The sequence below is a fragment of the Mobula birostris genome, chromosome 10 (genome assembly GCF_030028105.1).
Source record: "Mobula birostris isolate sMobBir1 chromosome 10, sMobBir1.hap1, whole genome shotgun sequence".
Lineage (NCBI taxonomy): Eukaryota > Metazoa > Chordata > Chondrichthyes > Myliobatiformes > Myliobatidae > Mobula > Mobula birostris.
In genome coordinates, this window is record NC_092379.1 from 145,170,595 (window position 1) to 145,196,726 (window position 26,132).

General features: G+C 43.2%; 1 protein-coding gene across 2 annotated transcripts in view; it reads right to left on the reverse strand.

The window, feature by feature from the left end:
• Positions 1–26,132, reverse strand: part of LOC140204370 (tripeptidyl-peptidase 2-like) — a 193,393-nt gene that overhangs the window by 127,937 nt on the left and 39,324 nt on the right. For both annotated transcript variants that reach the window (XM_072271060.1, XM_072271061.1), the window contains exon 9: positions 14,494–14,621. In XM_072271060.1, the coding sequence (XP_072127161.1) occupies positions 14,494–14,621 (128 nt within the window). The remainder of the gene's footprint in view (positions 1–14,493; positions 14,622–26,132) is intronic.

Consider the following 26,132-nt stretch of genomic DNA (forward strand, 5'->3'; position numbering starts at 1 on the left):
GGACTGAAGATGCTGTATTTAAATGTACGTAGCATTTGGAATAAGGTGGACAAACTCGTGGCGCAAGTAGAGACTGGTCGGTATGATGTCGTGGGCATCACTGAGTCGTAGCTGAAAGAAGGCCATAGTTGGGAGCCTTTGTAACAAAAGGACAGGAAGGCATAGGCGGTGGTGTGGCTCTGTTGGTAAGAGATGGAATTACAGCTATAGAAAGAGGTGACAGAGGGTCAGAGAATGTTGAATCTTTGTGGGTGGAGTTAAGAAACTGCAAGGGTAAAAAAAGAACAAATATGGGAATCATATATAGGCCTCCAAATAGTCGCCAAGATGTGAGGTTAAGAATGCAAAGGGAGCTGGAAAAGGCATGTAATAAGGGTAAAGACACAATTGTAATGGGGGACTTCAACATGCAAGGGGTTGGGAAAACCAGGTTGGTGTCAGATCACAAGAGAAGTAATTTATTGAATGCCTATGAGATGGCATTTTAGAGCAGCTTGTACTTGAGCCTACTTGGGGAAAGGCTATCTTAGATGGGTTTTTGTGTAATAACCTAGATCTTATTAAAGAGCTTAACGTAAAGGAACCCTTAGGAGGCAGTGATCATAATATGATTGAATTTATACTGCAGTATGACAGGGAGAAGCATAAGTCACATGTATCTGTATCACAATGGTATAAAGGGAATTAGAGGGGCACGAGAGAGGAGCTTGCCCAAGTGGAATGGAGAAGGATACTGGCAGCAGAGCAGGGATGGCTCAAGTTTCTGGAAATAGTTCACTAGGTGCAGGATGGAGACTAATGATAAAATCAGCATCAGATGAAGTCAAAGTCAGCATGGTTTCCGTGAAGGGAAATCTTGCCCGACAAATCTGTTAGTAATGGGCAGGGTGGACAAAGGAGAGGCACTGGATGTCATTTACATGCATTTTCAGAAGGCGTTTGTTAAGGTGATTGAGGAGTTGCAGAATCTGGGCCTCTGTACATCCCTCTGCAATTGGATCCTTGACTTCCTAACTGAAAGTCCACAGTCTGTGCGGATTGGTGATAACACCTCCTCCTCGCTGATGATCAACACTAGTGTACCTCAGGGGCATGTGCTTAGCCCACTGCTCTACTCTCTCTATACCCATGACTGTGTGGCTCGGCATAGCTCAAATACCATCTATAAATTTGCTGATGTAACAACCATTGTTGGTAGAATTTCAGGTGGTGACGAGAGGGCGTACAGGAGTGTGATATGCCAACTAGTGGAGTGGTTTCACAGCAACAACCTGGCACTCAACGTCAGTAAGACGAAAGAGCTAATTGTGGACTTCAGGAAGGTTAAAATGAAGGAGCACATACCAATCCTCACAGAGGGATCAGAAAGTGGAGAAAGTGAGCAGTTTCAAGTTCCTGGGTGTCAAGATCTCTCAGGATATAACCTGGACCCAACATATTGATGTAGTTATAAAGAAGCCAAGACAGCGACTATACTTCATTAGGAGTTTGAAGAGATTTGGTATGTCAACAAGTGCACTCAAAAACTTCTACAGATGTACCATGGAGAGCATTCTGACAGGCTGTATCACTGTCTGGTATAGGGCAGTGGGGGGGGGGGGGGTGCGGCTACTGCACAGGACCAAAAGAAGCTGCAGAAGGTTGTAAATTTAGTGGGCTCCATCTTGGGAACCAGCCTACAAAGTACCCAGGACACCTTCAAGGAGTAGTGTTTCAGAAAGGCAGCATCTATTATTAAGGTCCTCCAGCACCCTGGGCATGCCCTTTTCTCACTGTTACCATCAGGAAGGAGGTACAGAAGCCTGAAGCCACACATTCAGTGATTCAGGAACAGTTCCTTCCCTTCTGCCATCTGATTCCTAAATAGACATTGAATCCTTGAACACTACCTCACTATGACTTCTGGTTCTAGTATCTCACCTGCCAGTGATAATAAACCTGAGGCTGCTTAACAAGATCCTATGGCATTACAGGAACGGTACTGGCATGGATAGTAGAACGGCTGACAGGCAGGAGGCAGTGAGTGGGAATAAGAAGGGCCTTTTCAGATTGGCTGCCAGTGAATAGTGGTGTTCGTCAGGGCTCAGTTTTGAGGCCGCTACTTTTCACATCATTTGTCAATTATTTAGATAATGGAATTGACAGATCTCTGGCAAAATTTATGGATGATATGAAGATAGGTGGAGGGATAGGTAATGCTGTGGAAGCAATGCAATTGCAGCAGCACTTGGACAAATTGGAAGAATAGGCAAAAAAGTAGCAGATGGAATACAGTGTTGGAAAATGTATAATAATGCATTTTGGTAAAAGGAACAATAGCGTGGACTATTATCTAAATGGGAAGAAGGTTCAAACATCAGATGTGCAAGAGTGACTTAGGAGTCTTTATGCAAGACTCCCACAAGGTTAATTTACAGTTTTAGTCTATGGTAAGGAATGCAAATGCAATGTTGGCATTTATTTCAAGGGAAATAGAATATAAAAGCAAGGAAATAATACTGAGCGCCTTTATAAGACACTAGTCAGGCCCCACTTGGAGTACTGTATTGTCAACAGTTTTGAGCCCTATATCTCAGAAAGGATGTGTTGTCATTGAAGACAATCCAGAGGAGGTTCACGAGGGGAGATTATGGAAATGAAGGGGTTAACATATGAGGAGCATTTGGCAGCTTTGAGCCTGTACTCACTGGAATTTAGAAGAATGTTAAATCTCATTAAAACCTACAGAATGTTGGAAGGACTTGATAGGGTCGATGTGGAGAGGATGTTTCCTGTGGTGGGTGCATCCAGAACCAGAAGGAACAGCCCTGAAATTGAGGGGGCGACCTTCTAGAACAGAGGTAGAGGAATTTTTTTTTAGCCAGAAAGTAATGAATCTGTGGAATGCTCTGCCACAGACTGTGGTACAGGCTAAGTCTGTGGGTATATTTAACATGGAAGTTGATCGTTTCCTGATCAGTCAGCGCATCAAAGGATATGGCGAGAAGGCAGATATATGGGGTTGAGTGAGATCCAGGAATCAGCCATCATGGAACGGTGGAGCAGACTTGATGGGCTGAATGGCCTATTGTGCTCCTATGTCTTATGGTCTTATTTGCTGAACTACTGTAGCCATGCCATCAGATACCCAAGTCTAAAGTTTTGAAATACTTTCCCTCACTTTTTACCTCTGTCTTCTTCTTCACCTTTAACAAAACTTTGACCAAGTGCTTTGGCACCTTCCCTAACATGGTTTGGTTTGGAGTCAAACAATACTTGACAATATCCCTGTAGAACAGTACAGCACCGGAACAGCCCTTTGGATCCACAATGTCCATATCCTTCCATTCTCCTCACACTCATGCACCTATCTGAACGTCTTTTAAAAGTCCCTAATATCTATCTACCTCTACTACAATCTCAGGCAATGCGTTCCATGGATGGGGCACTCGCAGTGCTGCCTGTAACCTTCACCCTTATGTTCACAAGCAAGTAATCTGTTTTCTTTGATATTTGGGGCAGACCAGGTAGCTACAATGTTTCCTTCCCTGCAGGTCCATGAGTGAAAATTGGATTCCACTGACGAGCTGCAACCAGTTGACAGATTAGATTTATATTCAAATTGATTCACCATTTGCTCAGAATGTTTTAAAATTTCTGGCTGAGTTACTGCACCCGTGATGTGTAAAACATAATGCCAAAATTTCCTATCCCTCCTGCTTTCTCAGTGAGCATCACTGAAAACAGATAATCTTGACATTTGCCACTCAATGTATTTAGGCTACCACAATCACAACATAAAGAATCATAGAACACTACAGCACAGAAACAAGCCCATCGATTCGCACCTCAACCATAGACCTCCCCCCCACCCATACCTCTCCCATCCCTGTACCTATGCAAATGTTGAAACTGAAACCACATTTGCCACTTCTGTTGGCACTGAATTCCACACTTTCACCACCCTGAGTGAAAAAGCTCCCCCTCATGTTCTCCTTCAACATTTCACCTTTCACCCTTAACCCGTGACTTCTGGTTCTAGTATCTCCCGACCTCAGTGGAGGAAGCCTGCTTATACCTACCTTATCTATACCCTCATAATTTTCTATATTTCTATCAAATCTTCCCTCATTCTTGTATGCTCTAGGGAATAAAGTCTTAACCTATTCAACCTTTACCTATAACTCAGGTCCTCAAGTCCCGATATAATAAAAGTATTTCAGTGTTTGTCAAAGTTTTGTAGGAACAGCAACCGGACCACATTGAAAAACCAAGGCAACTCTGTCACCTCACTCCATATTCTCGTCTTTTCTCCTTATCCCTTAATCGCATGTATGCAGAGCAAAATCCATCAATTTCAGAATGAACATAGAACCTTACAGTACAGTGGAGGTCCTTTGGTCCACATGTTGTGCCAACTGTTTAACGTACCTTAAGATCAATTTAACCCTTCCCTTCTACATATCCCTACATTTTTCTATCATCCAATTGCTTCTAAGAATCTCTTAAATGTCCCCAATATATCTGCCACACTCTGTGTATAAATGCCTTCATCTGACATCCCCTCTATACTCTGCTCCGATCACCTTAAAATTATGCCCTCTCATATTAGCCAATTTCACCCTGGTGGAGAAAAGTCTCTGGCTATCCACTATGTCTCTCATCATCTTGTAAGTTCTATCAAGTCATCTCTCTTCCTTTTTTGTTCCAAACCAAAAAGCCGATTGGAATAATATTTAAAAATAATCAACTATACGTGAATTTAAGGGAGAGGATTTCAACTTTGATCATCCTTCGTAGAATGTTTATAAACCTTACCATGAAGTAACAGTATTTACGTGTTACAACTCGGTGCCCTAATCCCAGACTCCACTATCTGTAGTTTCTCCCTAATTATCCCAACAGACTCTACTTATAAGGTTGGAGCCTACTGAGGTGACAGATATAGAGTGGCATGCAAAAGTTTGGGCACCCCGGTCAAAATTTCTGTTACTGTGAATAGTTAAGGGAGTAGAAGATGAACGGATCTCCAAAAGTCGTAAGGTTAAAGATGAAACATTCTTTTCAACATTTTAAGCAAGGTTAGTGTATTATTTTTGTTTTGTACAATTTTAGAGTGAAAAAAAGGAAAGGAGCACCATGCAAAAGTTTGGGCACCCCAAGAGATTTGAGCTCTCAGATAACTTTTACCAAGGTCTCAGACCTTAATTAGCTTGTTAGGGCTATGGCTTGTTCACTGTCATCGTTAGGCAAAGCCAGGTTATGCAAATTTCAAAGCTTTATAAATACCCTGACTCCTCAAACCTTGTCCCAACAAACAGCAGCCATAGGCTCCTCTAAGCAGCTGCCTAGCACTCTGAAAATTAAAATAAATGATGCCCACAAAGCAGGAGAAGGATATAAGAAGATAGTAAAGCATTTTCAGGTAGCCGTTTCCTCAGTTTGTAATGTAATTAAGAAATGGCAGTTGACAGGAACAGTGGAGGTCAAGTTAAGGTCTGGAAGACCAAGAAAACTTTCCGATAGAACTGCTCGTAGGATCGCTGCTAGAAAGGCAAATCAAAACCCCCATTTGGCTGAAAAAGACCTTCAGGAAGATTTAGCAGACTCTGGAGTGGTGGTGCACTGTTCTACTGTGCAGCAACACCTGCACAAATATGACCTTCATGGAACAGTCATCAGAAGAAAACCTTTCCTGCATCCTCACCACAAAATTCAGCGTCAGAAGTGTGCAGAGGAACATCTAAACAAGCCTGATGCATTTTGGAAACAAGTCCTGTGGACTGATGAAGTTAAAATAGAACTTTTCAGCCGCAATGAGCAAAGGTATGTTTGGAGAAAAAAAAGGGTGCAGAATTTCATGAAAAGAACCCCTCTCCAACTGTTGAGCACAGGGGTGGATCGATCATGCTTTGGGCTTGTGTTGCAGCCAGTGGCAAGGGGAACATTTACTGGTAGAGGGAAGACTGAATTCAATTAAATACTAGCAAATTCTGGAAGCATACATCACACCATCTGTAAAAAAAAGCTGAAGATGAAAAGAGGATGGCTCCTACAACAGGATAATGATCCTAAACACACCTCAAAATCCACAATGGACTACCTCAAGAGGCACAAGCTGAAGGTTTTGCCATGGCCCTCACAGGCCCCCAACCTAAACATCATCGAGAATCTGTGGATAGACCTCAAAAGAGCAGTCCATGCAAGACGGCCCAAGAATCTCACAGAACTAAAAGCCTTTTGCGAGGAAGAATGGGCGAAAACCCCCCAAACAAGAATTGAAAGACTCTTAGCTGGTTACAGAAAGCGTTTACAAGCTGTGATACTTGCCAAAGGGGGTGTTGTTAAGTACTGACCATGCAGGGTGCCCAAACTTTTGCTTCGGGCCCTTTTCCTTTTTTGTTATTTTAAAACTGTAAAAGATGGAAATAAGGAAGTAATCTTGCTTAAAATACTAAAGAAATGTGTCATCTTTAACTTTATGCCTTTTGGAAATCAGGTCATCTTTTACTCACTTAGCTATTCACAGTAACAGAAATTTTGACCAGGGTGCCCAAACTTTTGCATGCCACTGTAGATATACAGATGTTTCTCTTCTTCGTGGATTGTCACCTTGTCGCAGTGGAGAAGTTTGTGTGGTCCTGTGATCCTGAGAGCAATAGCGTCTGGAGCTATGCTCCTGGTAGGGTCACCCATGGCCGTAAGGTTGAGGGTGAGGTCCCTGACAAAGAACAATCTAACCAAGACCTCAACGGTGGAACAGGTGGACAAAGTTACTTCGAACTCAACAGCTGTGAAGGCGGATGAAGGCTGCAACAAATCCATCAGTTCCAATCGTCGTGGTTTCCATGTCATTGGAATCAGCTGGATGATTTGTGAAGTATCGTGTGCTTCTTGGAGTGCAACATCAAGTGCACGTTAAACAAATACACGCACAGGCGTCTTCACTCTGTGGGCCACTTCAGAATGAAGACCATCATCCTCGAACTCGAGGGATAGCCACAATGACGACAGATGTTTCTAAATTTTAATCTGTTGTTTCAGATGTTGAAATAGAGCAGAGCATGTTGCTTAATGAACACAGTGGATTCTGGTTAATTAAACACTTTGGGACCAGTGCATTTTGTTTCACGGAAAGAGTTAAAAAGGCATTAAAAAGACAAACCACAGTTTAACCAACTAAAAGTTTATGTATTTAAATGATATTCAAAACAAATTAGAACACTACAAATACCACTAAAAGACTGAGTATCAATTCCTAATAGTTACTGATGAAGGAATTCAATGTATTCCTTTGATTGACTGTAAATAAGTAAAATCAGCACAGACACCTAATACAGATAATGGACTGCTTTCATACAAAGTTACCAATGTTTGCAAGTTCCAAATCCTCACTAACATTCGAGATGATTTTGATACCTTCAAATCCTTCATTGTTCCTAGCCTGATGGGAGTAGTGAAGTTGCTTAATTTTTGATTCGGAGCAAGAAAGCTGTGAGTGAATGGCTAAAGATTTCCGGAGCAAAAGCAGTTTTACTACTTGGGGTAAAAGAGAGGCAAGACTGCGCAAGCGCGTGACGTCAGCCAGTAGAGCAGGAAAAGTTTAAAAAGAAGACCGCCATATCCAGCAGGCAGCAGAGTGGTAGAGCTTTGGCTCAACAGGCTTACGCAGTAACGAGGCGAGGTAGGTCTACCTGTGTTAATTGTGGACAGGAAATAGTATGTGTGTGAGGCCAGTTTTCTGTGCTCAGTGTCAGATGTGGGAGATCCTGCAGTCTCCCAGCCTCCTGAACGGCCATATCTGCACCCGATGTGTCGAGCTGCAGCTCCTAAGGGACCGAGTTAGCGAACTGGAGATGCAGCTCGATGACTTTCGCCTGGTCAGAGAGAGCAAGGAGGTGATAGGGAGGAGTTATAGGCAGGTGGTCACAGCAGGGCCATGGAAGACAGACAAGTGGGTAACAGTCAGGAGAGAGAAGGGGAAGAGTCATGTACTAGAGAGTACCCCCAGTGGCTGTACCCTTTGACAATAAGTACTCCTGCTTGAGTACTGTTGGGGGGACAGCCTACCTGGGGGAAGCAACAGTGGCCGTCCCTCTGGCACAGAGTCCGGCCCTGTGGTTCAGAAAGGTAGGGAAAGGAAGAGGAAGGCAGTAGTGATAGGGGACTCGATAGTTAGGGGGTCAGACAGGCGATTCTGTGGATGCAGGAAAGAAATTCAGATGGTAGTTTGCTTCCCAGGTGCCAGGTTCCAGGATGTTTCAGATCGCGTCCAAGATATCCTGCAGTGGGAGGGAGAACAGCCAGAGGTCATGGTACATATTGGTACCAATGACATAGGTAGGAAAAGGGAAGAGGTCCTGAAAAAAGACTACAGGGAGTTAGGAAGGAAGTTGAGAAGCAGGACCGCAAAGGTAGTAATCTCGGGTTTACTGCCTGTGCGACGTGACAGTGAGTATAGGAATAGAATGAGGTGGAGGATAAATGCATGGCTGAGGGATTGGAGCAGGGGGCAGGGATTCAGATTTCTGGATCATTAGGTCCTCTTTTGGGGCAGGTGTGACCTGTACAAAAAGGATGGGTTGCACCTGAATCCAAGGAGGACCAATATCCTGGCGGGGAGGTCTGCTAAGGCTACTGGGGAGAGTTTAAACTAGAATTGTTGCATGGTGGGAACCGAACTGAAGAGACTGGGGAAGAGGAAGTTGGTTCACAAATAGACAAAGCTTGTAGACAGTGTGTGAGGGAGGACAGGCAGGTGATAGAGAAGGGACGCGCTCAGATGGACGGTTTGAGTTGTGTCTATTTTAACGCAAGGAGTATTGTGAACAAAGCGGATGAGCTTAGAGTGTGGATCAGTACTTGGAGCTATGACGTCGTGGCCATTACAGAGACTTGGATGGCTCAGGCACAGGAATGGTTACTTCAAATACCGGATTTTAGAAGTTTCAGAAAGGACAGGGAGGGAGGCAAAAGAGGTGGGGGCATGGCACTGTTGATCAGAGATAGTGTCACAGCTGCAGAAAAGGTGGACATCATGGAGAGATTGTCTACTGAGTCTCTGTGGGTGGAGGTTAGGAACAGGAAGGGGTCAATAACTGTACTGGGTTCTTTTTATAGACCACCCAATAGTAACAGGGGTATCGAGGAGCAGATAGGGAAACAGATCCTGGAAAGGTGTAATAATATCAGAGTTGTCGTGATGGGAGATTTTAAGATGTTTAGATGAGTGGAGTTTGTTAGGTGTGTTCAGGAAGGTTTCATGACACAGTATGTAGATAAGCCTACAAGAGGAGAGACTGTACTTGATTTGGTATTGGGAAATGAACCTGGTCGGGTGTCAGATTTCTCAGTGGGAGAACATTTTGGAGATAGTGATCATAATTCTGTCTCCTTTACAATAGAATTGGAGAGATAAGAACAGACAAGCTAGAAAAGCATTTAATTGGAGTAAGGGGAATTATGAGGCTATCAGGCAGGAAATTGGAAGCTTAAATTGGGAACAGATGTTCTCAGGGGATATTTGTGTGGAATTCTGCATAGGTACGTTCCAATGAGACAGGGAAGTTATGGTAGGAGACAGGAACCGTGGTGTACAAAGGCTGTAATAAATTTAGTCAAGAAGAAAAGCTTACAAAAGGTTCAGAGAGCTAGGTAATGTTAGAGATTTAGAAGATTATAAGGCTAATAAGGAAGGAGATTAAAAAGGAAATTAGGAGAGCCAGAAGGGGCCATGAGAAGGCCTTAGCAGGCAGGATTAAGGAAAACTCCAAGGCATTCTATAAGAATGTGAAGAGCAAGAGGGTAAGATGTAAAAAAATAGGCCCTATCAAGTGTGATAGTGGGGAAGTGTGTATGGAACCGGAGGACGTAGCAGAAGTACTTAATGAATACTTTGCATCAGTATTCACTATGGAAAAAGATATTGGTGATTGTAATCATGACCTGCAGCGGACTGAAAAGCTTGAGCATGTAGATATTAAGAAAGAGGATGTGCTGGAGCTTTTGGAAAGTATCAGGTTGGATAAGTTGCCAGGACCAGATGAGATGTACCCCAGGCTACTGTGGGAGGCGAGTGAGGAGATTGCTGAGCCTCTGGTGATGATCGTTGAATCAGGGAGAGGTTCTGGAGGATTGGAGGGTTGCGGATGTTGTTCCTTTATTCAAGAAAGGGAGTAGAGATAGCCCAGGGAATTATAGACCAGTGAGTCTTTCTTCAGTGGTTGGTAAGTTGATGGAACAGACCCTGAGAGGCAGAATTTATGAATATTTGGAGAGGCATAATATGATTAGGAATAGTCAGCATGGCTTTGTCAAGGGCAGGTCGTGCCTTACGAGCCTGATTGAATTTTTTGAGGATGTGACTAAACACATTGATGAAGGAAGAACAGTGGATGTAGTGTATATGGATTTCAGCAAGGCATTTGATAAGGTACCCCACGCAAGGCTTATTGAGAAAGTAAGGAGGCATAGGATCCAAGGGGACATTGCTTTGTGGATCCAGAACTGGCTTGCCCACAGAAAGCAAAGGGATCTGTTCTGGGACCCTTACTCTTCGTGATTTTTATAAATGACCTGGATGAGGAAGTGGATGGATGGGTTAGTAAGTTTGCTGGTGACACAAAGGATGGAGGTGTTGTAGATAGTGTGGAGGGCTATCAGAGGTTACAGCGAGACACTGATAGGATGCAAAACTGAGCTGAGAAGTGGCAGATGGAGTTCAACCCAGATAAGTGTGAAGTGGTTCATTTTGGAAGGTCAAATATGATGGCAGAATATAATATTGGCAGTGTGGAGGATCAGAGGGATCTTGGGGTCCGAGTCCATAGACACTCAAAGCAGCTGCACAGGTTGATTCTGTGGTTAAGAAGTCATATGGTATATTGGCCTTCATTAATCGTGGAATTGGATTTAGGAGCCGAGAGGTAATGTTGCAGCTATATAGGACCCTGGTCAGACCCCACTTGGAGTACTGTGCTCAGTTCTGGGCGCCTCACTACAGGAAGGATATGGAAACCACAGGAAGGGTGCAGAGGAGATTTACAAGGATGTTGCCTGGATTGGGGAGCATGCCTTGTGAGAACAGGTTGAGTGAACTCGGCCTTTTCTCCTTGGAGCCACGGAGGATGAGAGGTGACCTGATAGAGGTGCATGAGATGATGAGAGGCATTGAACATGTGGATAGTCAGAGACTTTTTTCCAGGGCTGAAGTGGTTGCCACAAGAGGACACAGGTTTAAGGTGCTGGGCAGTAGGTACAGAAGAGATAGCAGGGGTAAGTTTTTTTACTCAGAGAGTGGTGAGTACATGGAATGGTCTGCCAGCAACGGTGGTGGAGGCAGATACGATAGGGTCTTTTAAGAGACTTTTGGATAGGTACATGGAGCTTAGAAAAATAGAGGGCTATGGGTAAGCCAGGTAATTTCTAAGGTAGGGACATGTTCAGCACAACTTTGTGGGCCAAAGGGCCTGTATTGTGCTGTAGGTTTTCTATGTTTCACTCCCAGCCATTTCTGGTATCTCCAAGTCTGAATGTTTGAAACTGCAGTGAGCAAAACAGTTCTGAAATGTCTTGCTGCTTATTTTTCGCCAACTATCAGCGACAAAAATCATTGCTTTTTGAACACAAACCCACACAACAGACACTATTAAAAACTGTTCGCTCTAAGCATGGTGTAGTGTCTAACCACCACACAAGTGCACGGGTCTGATCCTCCTTAGATGGCAGAGTGTACATTCACAGAGACTTCTACAGGATCAATCAAAGGTCTTGTTGTCCTTTTAAAATATATTTTTAATGATCACATAACACTACCAGACATTAAGAACTTAAATACTGCAGGAGTTGCTCATTGGTGGAGGAAGTGAAGGAGCTGGAAAGTGAAGGTGCAGATCTTGCTGCTGCCTCGATCAGAGAGGCGTTGGAGGAGTGGTACATGAAGGTGATATACAGTCTAACAACGACTGATCATCATAAGTCACTTTTCTCGTACTCACAAGACCCTGTTGGACATTATTAATCAGGAATGCTGCAAGTCCCATTACTGGCACATGGCAGGGGCATAGTGGGGGAGCTGCATGGCCTTGGCCAGAGCAAGGACTAAGCCTCAAGCCACAGTGCTGCCTGTTTGCAGCTACCCAGGAGAGAGATGTCAGTGCGCTCCACCACAGGTGCCGCGTTCAAGCTGCAGTTGGTGCTGCCCCCAAGTGTTCACTCGGCAGAAGACAAGCCAAGTGTTGCAGGGGTCAGACTGCAGACCTCTGCAAGATTCATGGACTCAGGGTCATGCACTATAAATTTTTTTTGTGTGACTTTAATTTAATGATATCTTATACATGTTTGCTGTCTTGTTTGTGCTATTTGCACCTTGTGCTGTGAGTGACTGTTGGTACAGTGTATCTCGGCCCTAGAGTAATGCTGTCTCATTTGGCTGCATTCATGAGTATTCACATATGGTTAACGGCAATTAAAATTGAACTTGTTAGAAACTGTTCAGCAACATTTTCCTGCCCCAATTAAGCAGCATAGTGTCCCAATTAAACAAAGGGAACCCCAGCTGTTTTCACAAATAAGCAGCTACCTCGATTGACTGACAGCCCAATTAACCAGATGACATTGTCTTTGCGGCCATGCTTGCAGATGATACAAAGATGGGTGGAAGGGCACGTGGTGTTGAGGAAGCAGGGAGTCTCCAGAAGAACTTGGACAGACTGGGAGAATGGGTAAAGAAGTGGCAGATGGATTCGTGTCAGGAAGTGTACAGTTACGGTAGAGAGCATAAAGGCGTGGAATATTTTCTAAATAGGCAGAAAATTCAAAAATCAGAGGTGCAAAGGGACTTGGAAGTCCTCGTGCAGCATTCCTTAAAAGTTAATTTGAGTCAGTGGTAAGGAAGGTAAATGCAATGTCAGCATTCATTTTGAGAGGACTAGAAAATAAAAGCAAGGATGACAGACTGCACGTAGAGTATTGAGAGTACTTTTGGGCATCATATACAAGCGATGTACTGGCATTGGAAAGGGTCCAGAGGAGGTACATGACAATATATCTGACAAGGAAAGGATTACCAAATATTGAAAGGCTTTGAAAGAGTAGACATAGAGAAGATGTTTCTTATCATGGATGAGTCTAGGACCAGAGGGCACAGCCTCAGAATAGAGGGATGTTCATTTAGAACAGAGATAAAGATAAGTTTCTTTAGCCAGAGCGTCGCGGATCTGTGGAATTCGGTGGCACAGACAGGCTGTGAAAACGAAATCATTGGGTATATTTAAAGTGGAGGTCGATAGGTTCTTGAATAGTAAGGGCATCAAAAGTAACAGGGAGAAGGCAGGAGAATGGGACTGAGGGGGATAATAATTCAATCACGATGGCATGGCAGACCAGACTCAAAGAACTGAATGGTCTAATTCTGCTCCTATGTCTTATGATCTTCTACACCAAGAAGCAAATTTACAGTGGCAGCAATCACTGATTGGGGTTCAATTTCCGCTGGTGTCTGTAAGGAGTTTGTATGTTCTCCCTGAGACTACATGGATTTCCTCCGGGTGCTCTGGGTTCCTCCCACATTCCAAAGACATGACATTTAGGGTTAATAACCTGTGGGCATGCTATGATGGTGCTGGAAGCATGGCAATACTTGCAGGATACCCCAGCACATCCTGAGACTGTGCTGGTCATTAACACACACGACACATTTCACTGACAACGCACTAGAGGAACTCAGCAGGTCGGGCAGCATCTGTGGAAACCATCAGTCAACGTTTGACACATTTCACTGTACGTATCAATGACTATATTTGCCATATGTCCAATTATTAATGTCCCATAGCACATAGAAGATGAAATTAACAGCAGCAGAAACACCTTAAAAGCTGAGTATGTCAACCCAAACCAGGAAAGCAAATATAAAACTACTTTAGGAAAGCGAGTTATTCCGATCAGTTTAATGAGGTCTATTCTCACAATTGTGGTACATGCGATATTCAGGTTGGGGTAGCACCTCTGGTGAAGGAGCTTGTCATGTCCACTCTGGGGCAGCTCACTCACCTTTGGGCTGCACCAGACACTCAACTCTCACCTGTGGCTCCAAGTAGCTGCTTGCATGTGACAGCGACTACACCCCAGTACACTTCTTTGACAGGCGGACTAAACCAGGTGAAGGTCGCTGGCGGACCTCACACCCCGGTGAGATAGGGTCATGCCTGTCCTAGCATGTGAAATCAGCTCCAGCGGACTGGTTGGAGAGATCCAATGGCTAGGAAGGCAGTTCTGCAATACTTTGTGGTGAGCAAAGGGCATGAAAAGGCAAAGAAGCAGCGATGGCCATCTACAGCAATAAAGGAAGATCCCAGTTGTAATGACTACCCGGATCCACTGCACCCAGACTTCCAAGGTCGAGAGAGTGAAACTGCCCCAGTACAACGGCTTTTCCATTTTAAATATTCTCCTGCACAGGTTTCCCCGTCATAGCCAGATACAACTGACAACCAACGACGACGTTCTCGAACTTACCAATGATACACGTGGAAGTACCCCCTGGAGCACCAACTGTGGACAGACAGGGTCCATTATTGCCAGCACTGGACACAAAGATAATGTTGTGCTTCAGAACTGCCTCTTCAATCACCTTGCATATCCTCCTGGATGAAAAATTAGAAAGCCAACATCATCAATACAGGTTCAGTGTCACCTGCATCAGGTTTAATATCATTGGAGTACATCATGGAATTTGTTGTTTTGCAGCAGCAGTACAAAATAACAATAAGAAATATATCTGAAAAAAATTAATTAAATATATAGTGCAAAAAGAAAACCAAAAAAAAAAAGAGAAAAAAGTGAGGTAGAATTCATTGTCCAATCAAAAATCTGACAGTGGAGGAGAAGGAGCGATTACTAAAATATTGAGTGTGTGCCTTCAGGCTCCTGTACCTCCTCCCTGAGGATAGTAATAAGAGGGCATGTCTCAATTAATCCCACTTCCATCTGCTACTACTACAATCCCCAGAATTTCTCCTGTTATATTGACCCAATTTCGTATCAGAAGTTGCAGCTGAAATTACTTCCACTGCTGCTTCAGTCACTACACTTCAGGTCACTGTGTGAACAATTCTCATCTCCCGACATCATAACCATTCGGAGAACGGCACAGTAGCATGGTGGTTAGTGCAACAACGTACAGCACCACTGACCCAGGTTTAATTCCCACCCTATGGGAGTTTGTACATTCCCAAACTTAGAAAGAAATCAGGAAGGCTAAAAGACATGTAGTTGCTTGAGCAGAAAAGGTAAAGGAGAATCCTAAGGGGTTCCACAGATATCAGAATCAGAGTTATTATCACCGGCATATGTCATGAAATTCGCTAACTTTATGGCAGCAGTACAAAGAATTACATGATAAATAAATATAGAGAAAAAACTGATATATAGAAAAATGCTGAGTTACATTAAATATGTGTGTGTGTACATAAAAAATCATACACACACATGCATATATGTGTGTCTATTAAATAGTTAAAGTAAGTAGCGCAAAAAAACAAAAATAAAAAAGTAGTGAGGTAGAGTTAAAAATCTTTCCCGACAGTAACAGTGTGAAGAGGATATGTTCAGAGCAAAAGGATTGCAAGGGACAAAATTAGTCCTCTGGAAGACCAGGATGGTAATCCATGGGTGGAGCCAAAACAGATAGAGATTTTAAATGCATTCTTTGCATCTGTATTTACTCAGGAGACAGAAACAGAGTCTACAGAACTGAGGCAAAGCAGCATCAACACGGATTACAGAGGAGGAGATGTATGCTACGCTGAGGCAAATCAGGGTGAATAAATCATCAGGACCTGACAAGGTGTTCCCTTGGACTCTATGGGAGGCAAGTGCAGGGCTTATCAGCGACAGCAACTAAGCTCGACGAACGAGTGCTTCACGCAGGTCAGAGGCGGTGATTTAAAACGAGAGCTTTGCGGGCGTTAGTCCATTGTGCGGGGCCCATCAGCGGCAGCAGCTAAGCTCGACGAACTAAATAAAAGTACCGAAGGGATAAGCAGAGCAGCCATCGTCGGGGAGGCCAGTTGTTGGGAGTAGGCCAGTGGAGGGAGTAGGAGTGACAGGCTTTGGCTCATTCAGGCTTCGGCAAGGTAAGTGGGTAAGTGGACTTTGCTTTTTGTTTTTTTTTGAGGGATTAGAGTGCATGTTGGTAGGGTTAGTATTTTGCTATGGGTGTCAGATGTGGGAGTCCTAGGAATCTTCCAGTCTCCCAGATGGGTACACCTGCTCCAGGTGCACCGAGATGCAGCTCCTGAGAGACCGTGTTAGGGACCTCAAGAGAGAGAATTTGTAGAACGTCTAAGGGATGGCTTTTCAGAACAGCTTGTTGTTGAGCCCACTAGGGGATCGGCTGTGCTGGATTGGGTGTTGTGCAATGATCCGGAGGTGATAAGAGAGCTTAAGGTTAAGGAAACTGAGGGAACAGGCATCACAATATCATCAAGTTCACTTTGAAATTTGAGAGGGGAAAAAAATAAAATCTAATGTATCGGTATTTCAGTGGAATAAAGGAAATTACAATGGCATGAGAGGGGAACTGGCAGAAGTTAACTGGAAAGGGATATTTGCAGGAAGGACAGCAGAGCAACAATGGCTGGAGTTTCTGCGAAAAATGAGGGGAGTGCAAGACAGATATGTTCCAAATAAGAAGAAATTATCAAAGGGAAGAAGGACACTACCGTAGCTGACAAGTGAAGTCAGAACCAAAGTCAAAGCAAAGGAGAGAGCATAAAACGAGGCCAGAGGCAGTGGGAAGATAGAGGATTGGGGAGCTTTTAAAAACTTGCAGAAGGAAACAAAGAAGGTCATTTGGAAGATAAAAGTGAATTATGAGAGGAAGCTGGTGACTAATATCAAAGCCAGCATGGCTTCCTGAAAGGAAGATCCTGCCTGACAAACCCACTGCAAACCTTTGAGGAAGTTACAAGCAGGGTAGACAAAGGAGATGCAATAGACGTGGTGTACTTGGATTTTCAGAAAGCCTTTGACAAAGTGCCACACATGAGGCTAATTAGCAAGATAAGAGCCCATGGAATTACAGGGAAGTTACTAGCATGGGTGGAGCATTGGCTGGTCGGCAGAAAACAGAGAGTGGCAATAAAGACATCCTATTCTGGCTGGCTGCCGATTACAAGTGGAGTTCCACAGCAGTCAGTGTTGGGACCGTTACTTTTTACGATGTATGTCAATGATTTGGACTACGGTATTAAGGGATTTGTGGCTAAATTTGCTGCTGATACAAAGATAGGTGGAGGAGCAGGTAGTGTTGAGGAAACAGAGAGCCTGCAGAGAGACTTAGATAGTTTAGGGGAATGGGCAAAGAAGTGGCAAATGAAATACAATGTTGGAAAGTGTATGGTCATGCACTTTGGTAGAAGAAATAAATGGGCAGACTATTGTTTAGATGGGGAGAGAACTCAAAATGCAGAGATGCAAAGAGACTTGGGAGTCCTCCTGCAAGATACCCTAAAGGTTAACCTGCAGGTTGAGTCAGTTGTGAGGAAGGCGAATGCAATGTTGGCATTCATTTCTAGAGGTATAGAATATAAGAGCTGGGATGTGATGTTGAGGCTCTGTAAGGATCAGCCCATGATTGAATGGCAGAGCAGACTCAATTCAGAGAAGATTCATGAGAATGATTCCAGGAATGAGAGGGTTACCGTATGAGGAACGTCTGGCAGCTCTTGGGCTGTATTCCCTGGAGTTCAGGAGAATGAGGGGGGATCTCATAGAAACATTCCAAATGTTAAAAGGTCTGAACAGATTAGATATGGCAAAGTTATTTCCCATGGTTGGGGATTCAAGGACAAGAGGGCACAACTTCAGGATTGAAGGACGGCCATTTAGAACTGAGATGCGGAGAAATTACTTTAGTCAGATGGTGGTAAATCTGTGGAATTTGTTCCCACGATCAAGTTCAAGTTTGTCATTCAACCATACATGAATACAGCCACATGAAAGTGTTCCTCTGAGGCCAAGGTACAAAACAAAGTACCAGCAGCACACAGCACATAGCACTTATTGTTACAGTAGCAGAAATACAGTCACAATTAACTCAAGATATCCAATGCCTATCCTAAATCCGAAATGGGTCTTTGAACTAAATATGAAAAAAATAGGGCAAAGGGTGGAGAAGGTGAGTATATGGAGTTAGCTCAAGTTCAACTATCATTAAACCATATGTGAATAAGCCAAATGGTATGGCATTCCTCTGGGGCCAAGGTGCAAAGCACAGTACCAGGAACACACAGCACATACGGTTATGACAGGAGAAAAGCATACAGTCATTAAGTCATAAAAAAAATAATATAGCCCAAGGCCCTCAGTGGCACTGCCTGAAAATTGATAGTGCATAGGATCTTGTCCTGGTCCAGCTTATCTTCTACTGAGTGAACAGCAAAGGGCAGTACCAATGGGAGGGGTTAAGAACATAAGAAATAGGAGCAAGAGCAGGCCATCCTGCCCTGCCATTCAATAAGATCATGGCTGATCTGTCCGTAAGCTCAGCTCCATCTACCTGCCTTTTCCCCATAACCCTCAATTCCCCTACCATGTAGCTCCTAACCCAGTACAGATGCCAGCAGGCCCACAGAGGCCTCTGACGCAGGTTGACAATTCCTTCTCGAGCACCATCCCACTACCAAAGACACGACTTGACCCACTGAATTCCTCCCAGTAAATTGTTTGTTGCTCCATATTCCATCATCTGCACTCTCTTGTGTCTCCAATATCTAGGGCATGTTTGACAGGAACCGCAACTATCATATAAGATTTTAACTTGCATGTTGATTGGGCAAAGTAAATAGGTAAGAGCATAAAAAGAAGAATTGTGGTGTATGTCAGGGATTGTGCTATGGAATCCAAAGGATAAATATTAAAAATTAGCTCTATTTGTCACATGTACGGTGGAACATCAGAACATACAGCATCATTTGCATCAATGACCAACACAGTCTGAGGATTGTGCTGGGGGGCAAGCTACAAGTGTCACTATATTTCCGGCACCAACATAGCATGCTCATATCTTACTATCTCTAACCTGTACATCTTTGGAATTTGGAAGGAAATCCACATTGTCATGCAATGAACTTACAAGCTCCTTACAGACTAGCTTGGTGCAGCATCCTCTCACAGTAGTAGTAGTAATACTAGTGCGATCATTCAAGTTAAGTATGATGTTCTCCTCAGGGGTTGTCTATTGAGAAGTCCTCAGGTGACTGTAGAGGCTGATCCGGGATCCACATATTCTGGTGCATGTGGGCAAGAGTAAGTTGTGGCTGTGGTTAGTGGTTGGGTCTTTTGGTTGTTCAGCCTTTCGTTTCACAGCTACCACTTATTCACTGCAGCAGAGTGGAGATGGTTCTCAAACAGTGCAGCTTCCTCTTAAACAGATTTCCTCTATGTGTATCTATTGAGTGGAATGTCTTCCCAGTTTTTAGATGTAACGTTGGATTTCTGCTATGTAACGTTGGATTTATGAAGGATTTGATGTAACTTTTAAAGCCTTTCCTTTGCTCACCAGGGGCTCACTTCCTTCAACTCACAATATGTGAAAAATACAGCAAACTATCAGGTCAGCAGAAACTATTATTGGCTGCAGTCTACAATAATGCAGGACATAGAAGCACACAGGAAGATTCATTGCAGATGCTACACACCCAGCAAGATGAATTTTCGAAAAGCTCCTTTCTCGAAAGTGCTATTGGGCTATTGAAACAAAGGCTTCATAAGATCTTAAAAGCTTCTTCCCACAGGCATTTAATCTTATAAACGCAAACACGAGGAAATCTGCAGATGCTGGAATTTCAAGCAACACACATCAAAGTTGCTGGTGAACGCAGCAGGCCAGGCAGCATCTCTAGGAAGAGGTACAGTCGACGTTTCAGGCCGAGATGCTTCGTCAGGACTAACTGAAGGAAGAGTTAGTAAGAGATTTGAAAGTGGGAGGGGGAGGAGGAGATCCGAAATGATAGGAGAAAACAGGAGGGGGAGGGATGGAGCCAAGAACTGGACAGGTGATTGGCAAAAGGGATATGAGATGATCATGGGACAGGAGGCCCAGGGAGAAAAGGGGGAGGGGGAAGCCCAGAGGATGGGCAAGGAGTATAGTGAGAGGGTATTTATTTTTATATATATATATATGTGTGTGTGTGTGTGTGTGTGTGTGTGTGTGTGTATGTATATATATATATATATAGAGAGAGAGAGAGAGAGAGATATATAGAGATATATAGATATAGATATAGATAGATAGATATAGGTATGTACATACACTCATTCTCTCCTTTTTCTCTCTCTGTCTCTCTCATTATACTCCTTGCCCATCCTCTGGGCTTCCCCCCTCCTCCTTTCAGTACCCGTAAGTGCATTTTGCTCCAACATTTCAGTTGTGAGATGGATGGTCAGATAACAATTTGTGGTTATCCTGGCAGTAATTACTATATCAGTTACAAGAGAATTGCGGGAAGTATTTCAAATGGAACTGTATTAAAGATAGCAAAGATGAAAGTGAGAAACAAGGTTAGCTTGGGAAAACATTGACATTTATGTTTATGAATGTGAAATAAATTATTTTAAATGAGGGGCAGGGTGAAAGGAAAAGATAAATAGGCATGAGACTGGGAGATTTTTTTCTTAGAAAAGAGTGAAATCAATTAAGAAAGGAAAAAGACATTGTTCCTTTGCATTTTTTAAAAACATTTGATAAAGTGTCACATGAAATTACAGCACATTGAACACAACAGAGGATTGGTTTATAGGTGGAAATCAAAATAGATAAAAAATTATTTTCAGGTTCTCAGATGCTGTTGAGAGGGAAAACAATGAAGAGGATTTGATCCTCAGCTACATCAATGTGACTTAAAAAGGCAGAGATTAAAACATCCAAGCTTTCAAAGCTCAGTGAGAAAGTAAATTATGAGTAAGATGCAAACCTATAAATTTTTTTAAGTTTCTTTGTTCTAGCCACATAATATAATCACATCCCTAGAAGAATAAAGGACAGTTTGATTGATGATTAGAATGGATTGTCAGCAATGACTTGAAAACCTGGATTTTGTGAACAATTATGTACAGAAAAGTGAACCTTTGCCTCCAATCAGCAAGTTTGGAACTTAAGTAAAGTCCCAAAATTACTGCTTGAGACCCACCACTGGTCTGAGAACAGAGGCATCACTTACACTAGGGAACGTACTGTCAGACAACGCACATGAAAGTGGGCAGGGATTCAGTTCCACCATTCAAGATGATCATGGCTGATCTGTCCCAGGCCTCATCTCCTCTTCCTGCCAGTTCGCCATAGTGTTCAATGCTCAATTACTCAACATATAGTGGACACAGCCTCTGAATCAGTTTTAATATAACAGGGTTTTGTCGTGAAAAAAGTAAGTGTGTGTGCGCGCGCCCATATACAACCCTGAGATTCATTTTCTTGTGGCATATTCAAGAAATCCATAATAGAATAACAACCATAATAGAACTAATGAAAGACTGCATTAACTTGGGTGTTCAACCAGTGAGACAAAGACAACAAACTGCAAATACAAAACAAAAGAAGTAATAACAATAAATCAATAAGCAATATCAAGAACATAAGATGAATCATTGAAAGTGACTCCATAGGTTGTGGAAACATTTCAACTGATGGGGCAAGTGAAGTTGAGTGAAGTTATCCCTTTTGGTGCAAGAGCCTGGTGGCTGAGTATAGCTTCCCAAACCCAGTGAGTCCTGAGGCACCCGTGGTGGTGGGATGCTGCTTTCCTGCGACAATATTTTATGTCGATGTGCTCAACGCTGAGGAGGGCTTTACCCATGATAGACTGGGCTGTATTCACTATATGTTGAGTAATTGAGAATTGAGTACTATGGAGAGCTGGCAGGAAGGGGCGATGAAGCCTGGGACAGTTCAACCATAATCATTTGGCAGGGTGCACGTGCAGTAAAATGAATATAAAATCACTTTGCGAGTCTGGCTAAGTAGGCAGAGGTAGACAGTGCCTCTCACCATAAGTAGCAAATCTCAAAGGAAAAGTCAGATGTGATGACACTGGCCTCCATTCAAAAACATCATGAGAGGTTAATTTCATTCACATTTCTGGTTAGTCTACCATTTCTGCAGACAGCCCTTCAGTTAACAGGAATGTGAGGATTTATTTTGCTAACGTTTGTTAATTTGCCAATCTGCTGAAATACTAAACATCAGTTAACTGGCTGATTCCTGTCTGCAATTAAAATTATGACACACTGAGCAGACTTTATCAAAGAAAAGGCCACTGAAAACAAACAAGTTTTATGCTTACTATATTTTGCAGCACAGGTTACTTCACTATGACTTAAGCAATATGAAAGGACAATGTCATGCATGAAACTTAGCTGTTAGGAGATCAAAATAGATGAGAATAATCAAGAATGATTCATTCAGGACCATTCCCCTATCCTCTCCCTACAGCCCTGCAGTCTCCCTCAAGTATCTATTCACTTCTCTTCCTCATTTCTTTCAAGTACCGAGTTCCGTAGATCATTACTCAATGTGTGGAGACTTCTTTATGTTGAGAGCGAGAATGTGGCACACACTACCACAGGCAGCAACTTAAATGATGAATATTAATGATAAATTGCAGATCACTGTGGACCCAGCTCAGCACATCACAGGAACCAACTTCCCCTCCATGGGCTCTGCCTACACTTCCCGCTTCCTCGGTAAAGCAGCCAACACAAAGACCCCAATTCTCAGCACTCTCTTCTGCCCTATTCCATTGGGAAGACTTAAAAGCCTGAAAACACACACCACAAGGCTCAAGGACAGCTTCTATTCCACTGTTATCAGACTCCTGAAAGACCTATTGTATGACAAGATGGACACATCCTCACATTCTACCTTGTTATATTTTGGACTTTGTTTACCTGCACTGCATTTTTTCGGTAGCTTTCGCACTCTATTCTGCATTGTCATTGTTTTACCATGCTCTAGCTCAGAGCACTGCGTAATGAATTTACCTATTTAAACAGCATGCAAGACCAGCTTTTCATTGTACCTTGGTACATCCATCACTAAGGACATTCATCACCCAGGACATGCACTTTTCTCACTGCTACCATCAGGGAGAAGGTACAGCAGCCTGAAGACACACAGCCAATGTGTCAGGAATAGCTTCTTCCTCTCCACTATCAGATTTCTGAAAGGACAATCAACCCATGTACACCATCTTGCCATTTTTTTGCTCTGTTTTTGCACTACTTTTTCCAAATATATACATAATACTTTTTCCAAATATATACAGAAATAGTAGGGGACAGAAGGTCCAGTGAGATGGAGGAACTGAGCGAAATACATGTTAGTAGGGAAGTGGTGTTAGGTCAATTGAAGGGATTGAAGGCAGATAAATCCCCAGGGCCAGATGGTCTGCATCCCAGAGTGCTTAAGGAAGTAGCCCAAGAAATAGTGGATGCATTAGTGATAATTTTTCAAAACTCGTTAGATTCTGGACTAGTTCCTGAGGATTGGAGGGTGGCTAATGTAACCCCACTTTTTAAAAAAGGAGGGAGAGAGAAACCGGGGAATTATAGACCAGTTAGCCTAACGTCGGTGGTGGGGAAACTGCTGGAGTCAGTTTTCAAGGATGTGATAACAGCACATTTGGAAAGCGGTGAAATGATCGGACAAAGTCAGCATGGATTTGTGAAAGGAAAATCATGTCTGACGAATCTCAGAATTTTTTGAGGATGTAACTAGTAGAGTGGATAGGGGAGAACCAGTGGATGTGGTATATTTGGATTTTCAGAAGGCTTTTGACAAGGTCCCACACAGGAGATTAGTGTGCAAACTTAAAGCACACGGTATTGGGGGTAAGGTATTGGTGTGGGTGGAGAGTTGGTTAGCAGACAGGAAGCAAAGAGTGGGAATAAACGGGACCTTTTCAGAATGGCAGGCGGTGACTAGTGGGGTACCGCAAGGCTCAGTGCTGGGACCCCAGTTGTTTACAATATATATTAATGACTTGGATGAGGGAATTAAATGCAGCATCTCCAAGTTTGCGGATGACACGAAGCTGGGTGGCAGTGTTAGCTGTGAGGAGGATGCTAAGAGGATGCAGGGTGACTTGGATAGGTTGGGTGAGTGGGCAAATTCATGGCAGATGCAATTTAATGTGGATAAATGTGAAGTTATCCACTTTGGTGGTAAAAATAGGAAAACAGATTATTATCTGAATGGTGGCCGATTAGGAAAAGGGGAGGTGCAACGAGACCTGGGCGTCATTATACACCAGTCATTGAAAGTGGGCATGCAGGTACAGCAGGCGGTGAAAAAGGCGAATGGTATGCTGGCATTTATAGCGAGAGGATTCGAGTACAGGAGCAGGGAGGTACTACTGCAGTTGTACAAGGCCTTGGTGAGACCACACCTGGAGTATTGTGTGCAGTTTTGGTCCCCTAATCTGAGGAAAGACATCCTTGCCATAGAGGGAGTACAAAGAAGGTTCACCAGATTGATTCCTGGGATGGCAGGACTTTCATATGAAGAAAGACTGGATGAACTGGGCTTGTACTCGTTGGAATTTAGAAGATTGAGGGGGGATCTGATTGAAATGTATAAGATCCTAAAGGGATTGGACAGGCTAGATGCAGGAAGATTGTTCCCGATGTTGGGGAAGTCCAGAACGAGGGGCCACAGTTTGAGGATAGAGGGGAAGCCTTTTAGGACCGAGATTAGGAAAAACTTCTTCACACAGACAGTGGTGAATCTGTGGAATTCTCTGCCACAGGAAACAGTTGAGGCCAGTTCACTGGCTATATTTAAGAGGGAGTTAGATATGGCCCTTGTGGCTACGGGAGTTAGGGGGTATGGAGGGAAGGCTGGGGCGGGGTTCTGAGTTGGATGATCAGCCATGATCATAATAAATGGCGGTGCAGGCTCGAAGGGTCGAATATCCTACTCCTGCACCTAGTTTCTATGTTTCTATGTTAATACACATACGTATAGTGGCATGCAAAAGTTTGGGCACCCTGGTCAAAATCTGGGAATAGTTAAGTGAGTAGAAGATGAACTGATCTCTAAAAGTTATAAAGTTAAAGAAGAAACATTTTTTTCAACATTTTAAGCAAGATTAGTGTATTACTTTTGTTTTGTACAATTTTAGAGTGAAAGAAAAGAAAGGAGCACCATGCAAAAGTTTGGGCACTCCAAGATATTTGAGCTCTCAGATAACTTTTACCAAGGTCTCAGACCTTAATTAGCTTGTTAGGGCTACGGCTTGTTCACAATCATCGTTTCAAAGCTTTATAAATATTATAAAGCAAATTTCAAAGCTTTATAACTACCCTGACTCTTCAAACAGATTGTCCCAACAATCAGCAGCCATGGGCTCCTCTAAGCAGCTGCCTAGCACTCTGAAAATTAAAATAAATGATGCCCACAAAGCAGGAGAAGGGCATAAGAAGATAGTAAAGTGTTTTCAGGTAGCCGTTTCCTCAGTTCACAATGTAATTAAGAAATGGCAGTTGACAGGAACAGTGGAGGTCAAGTTGAGGTTTGAAAGACCAAGAAAACTTTCCGAACTGCTCGTAGGATCGCTGCTAGAAAGGCAAATCAAAACCCCAGTTTGACTGCAGAAGACCTTCAGGAAGATTTAGCAGACTCTGGAGTGGTGGTGCACTGTTCTACTGTGCAGCGACACCTGCACAAATATGACCTTCATGGAAGAGTCATCAGAAGAAAACCGTTCCTGCATCCTCATCACAAAATTCAGTGTAAGAAGTTTGCAAAGGAACATCTAAACAAGCCTGTTGCATTTTGGAAACAAGTCCTGTGGACTGATGAAGTTAAAATAGAACTTTTTGGCCGCAATGAGCAAAGGTATGTTTGGAGAAAAAAGGGTGCTGAATTTCATGAAAAGAACACCTCTCCAACTGTTGAGCACAGGGGTGGATCGATCATGCTTTGGGCTTGTGTTGCAGCCAGTGGCACGGGGAACATTTACTGGTAGAGGGAAGAATGAATTCAATTAAATACTAATAAATTCTGGAAGCAAACATCACACCATCTGTAAAAAAAGCTGAAGATGAAAAGATATATACATACACACACACGGCTTCTACAACAGGATAATGATCCT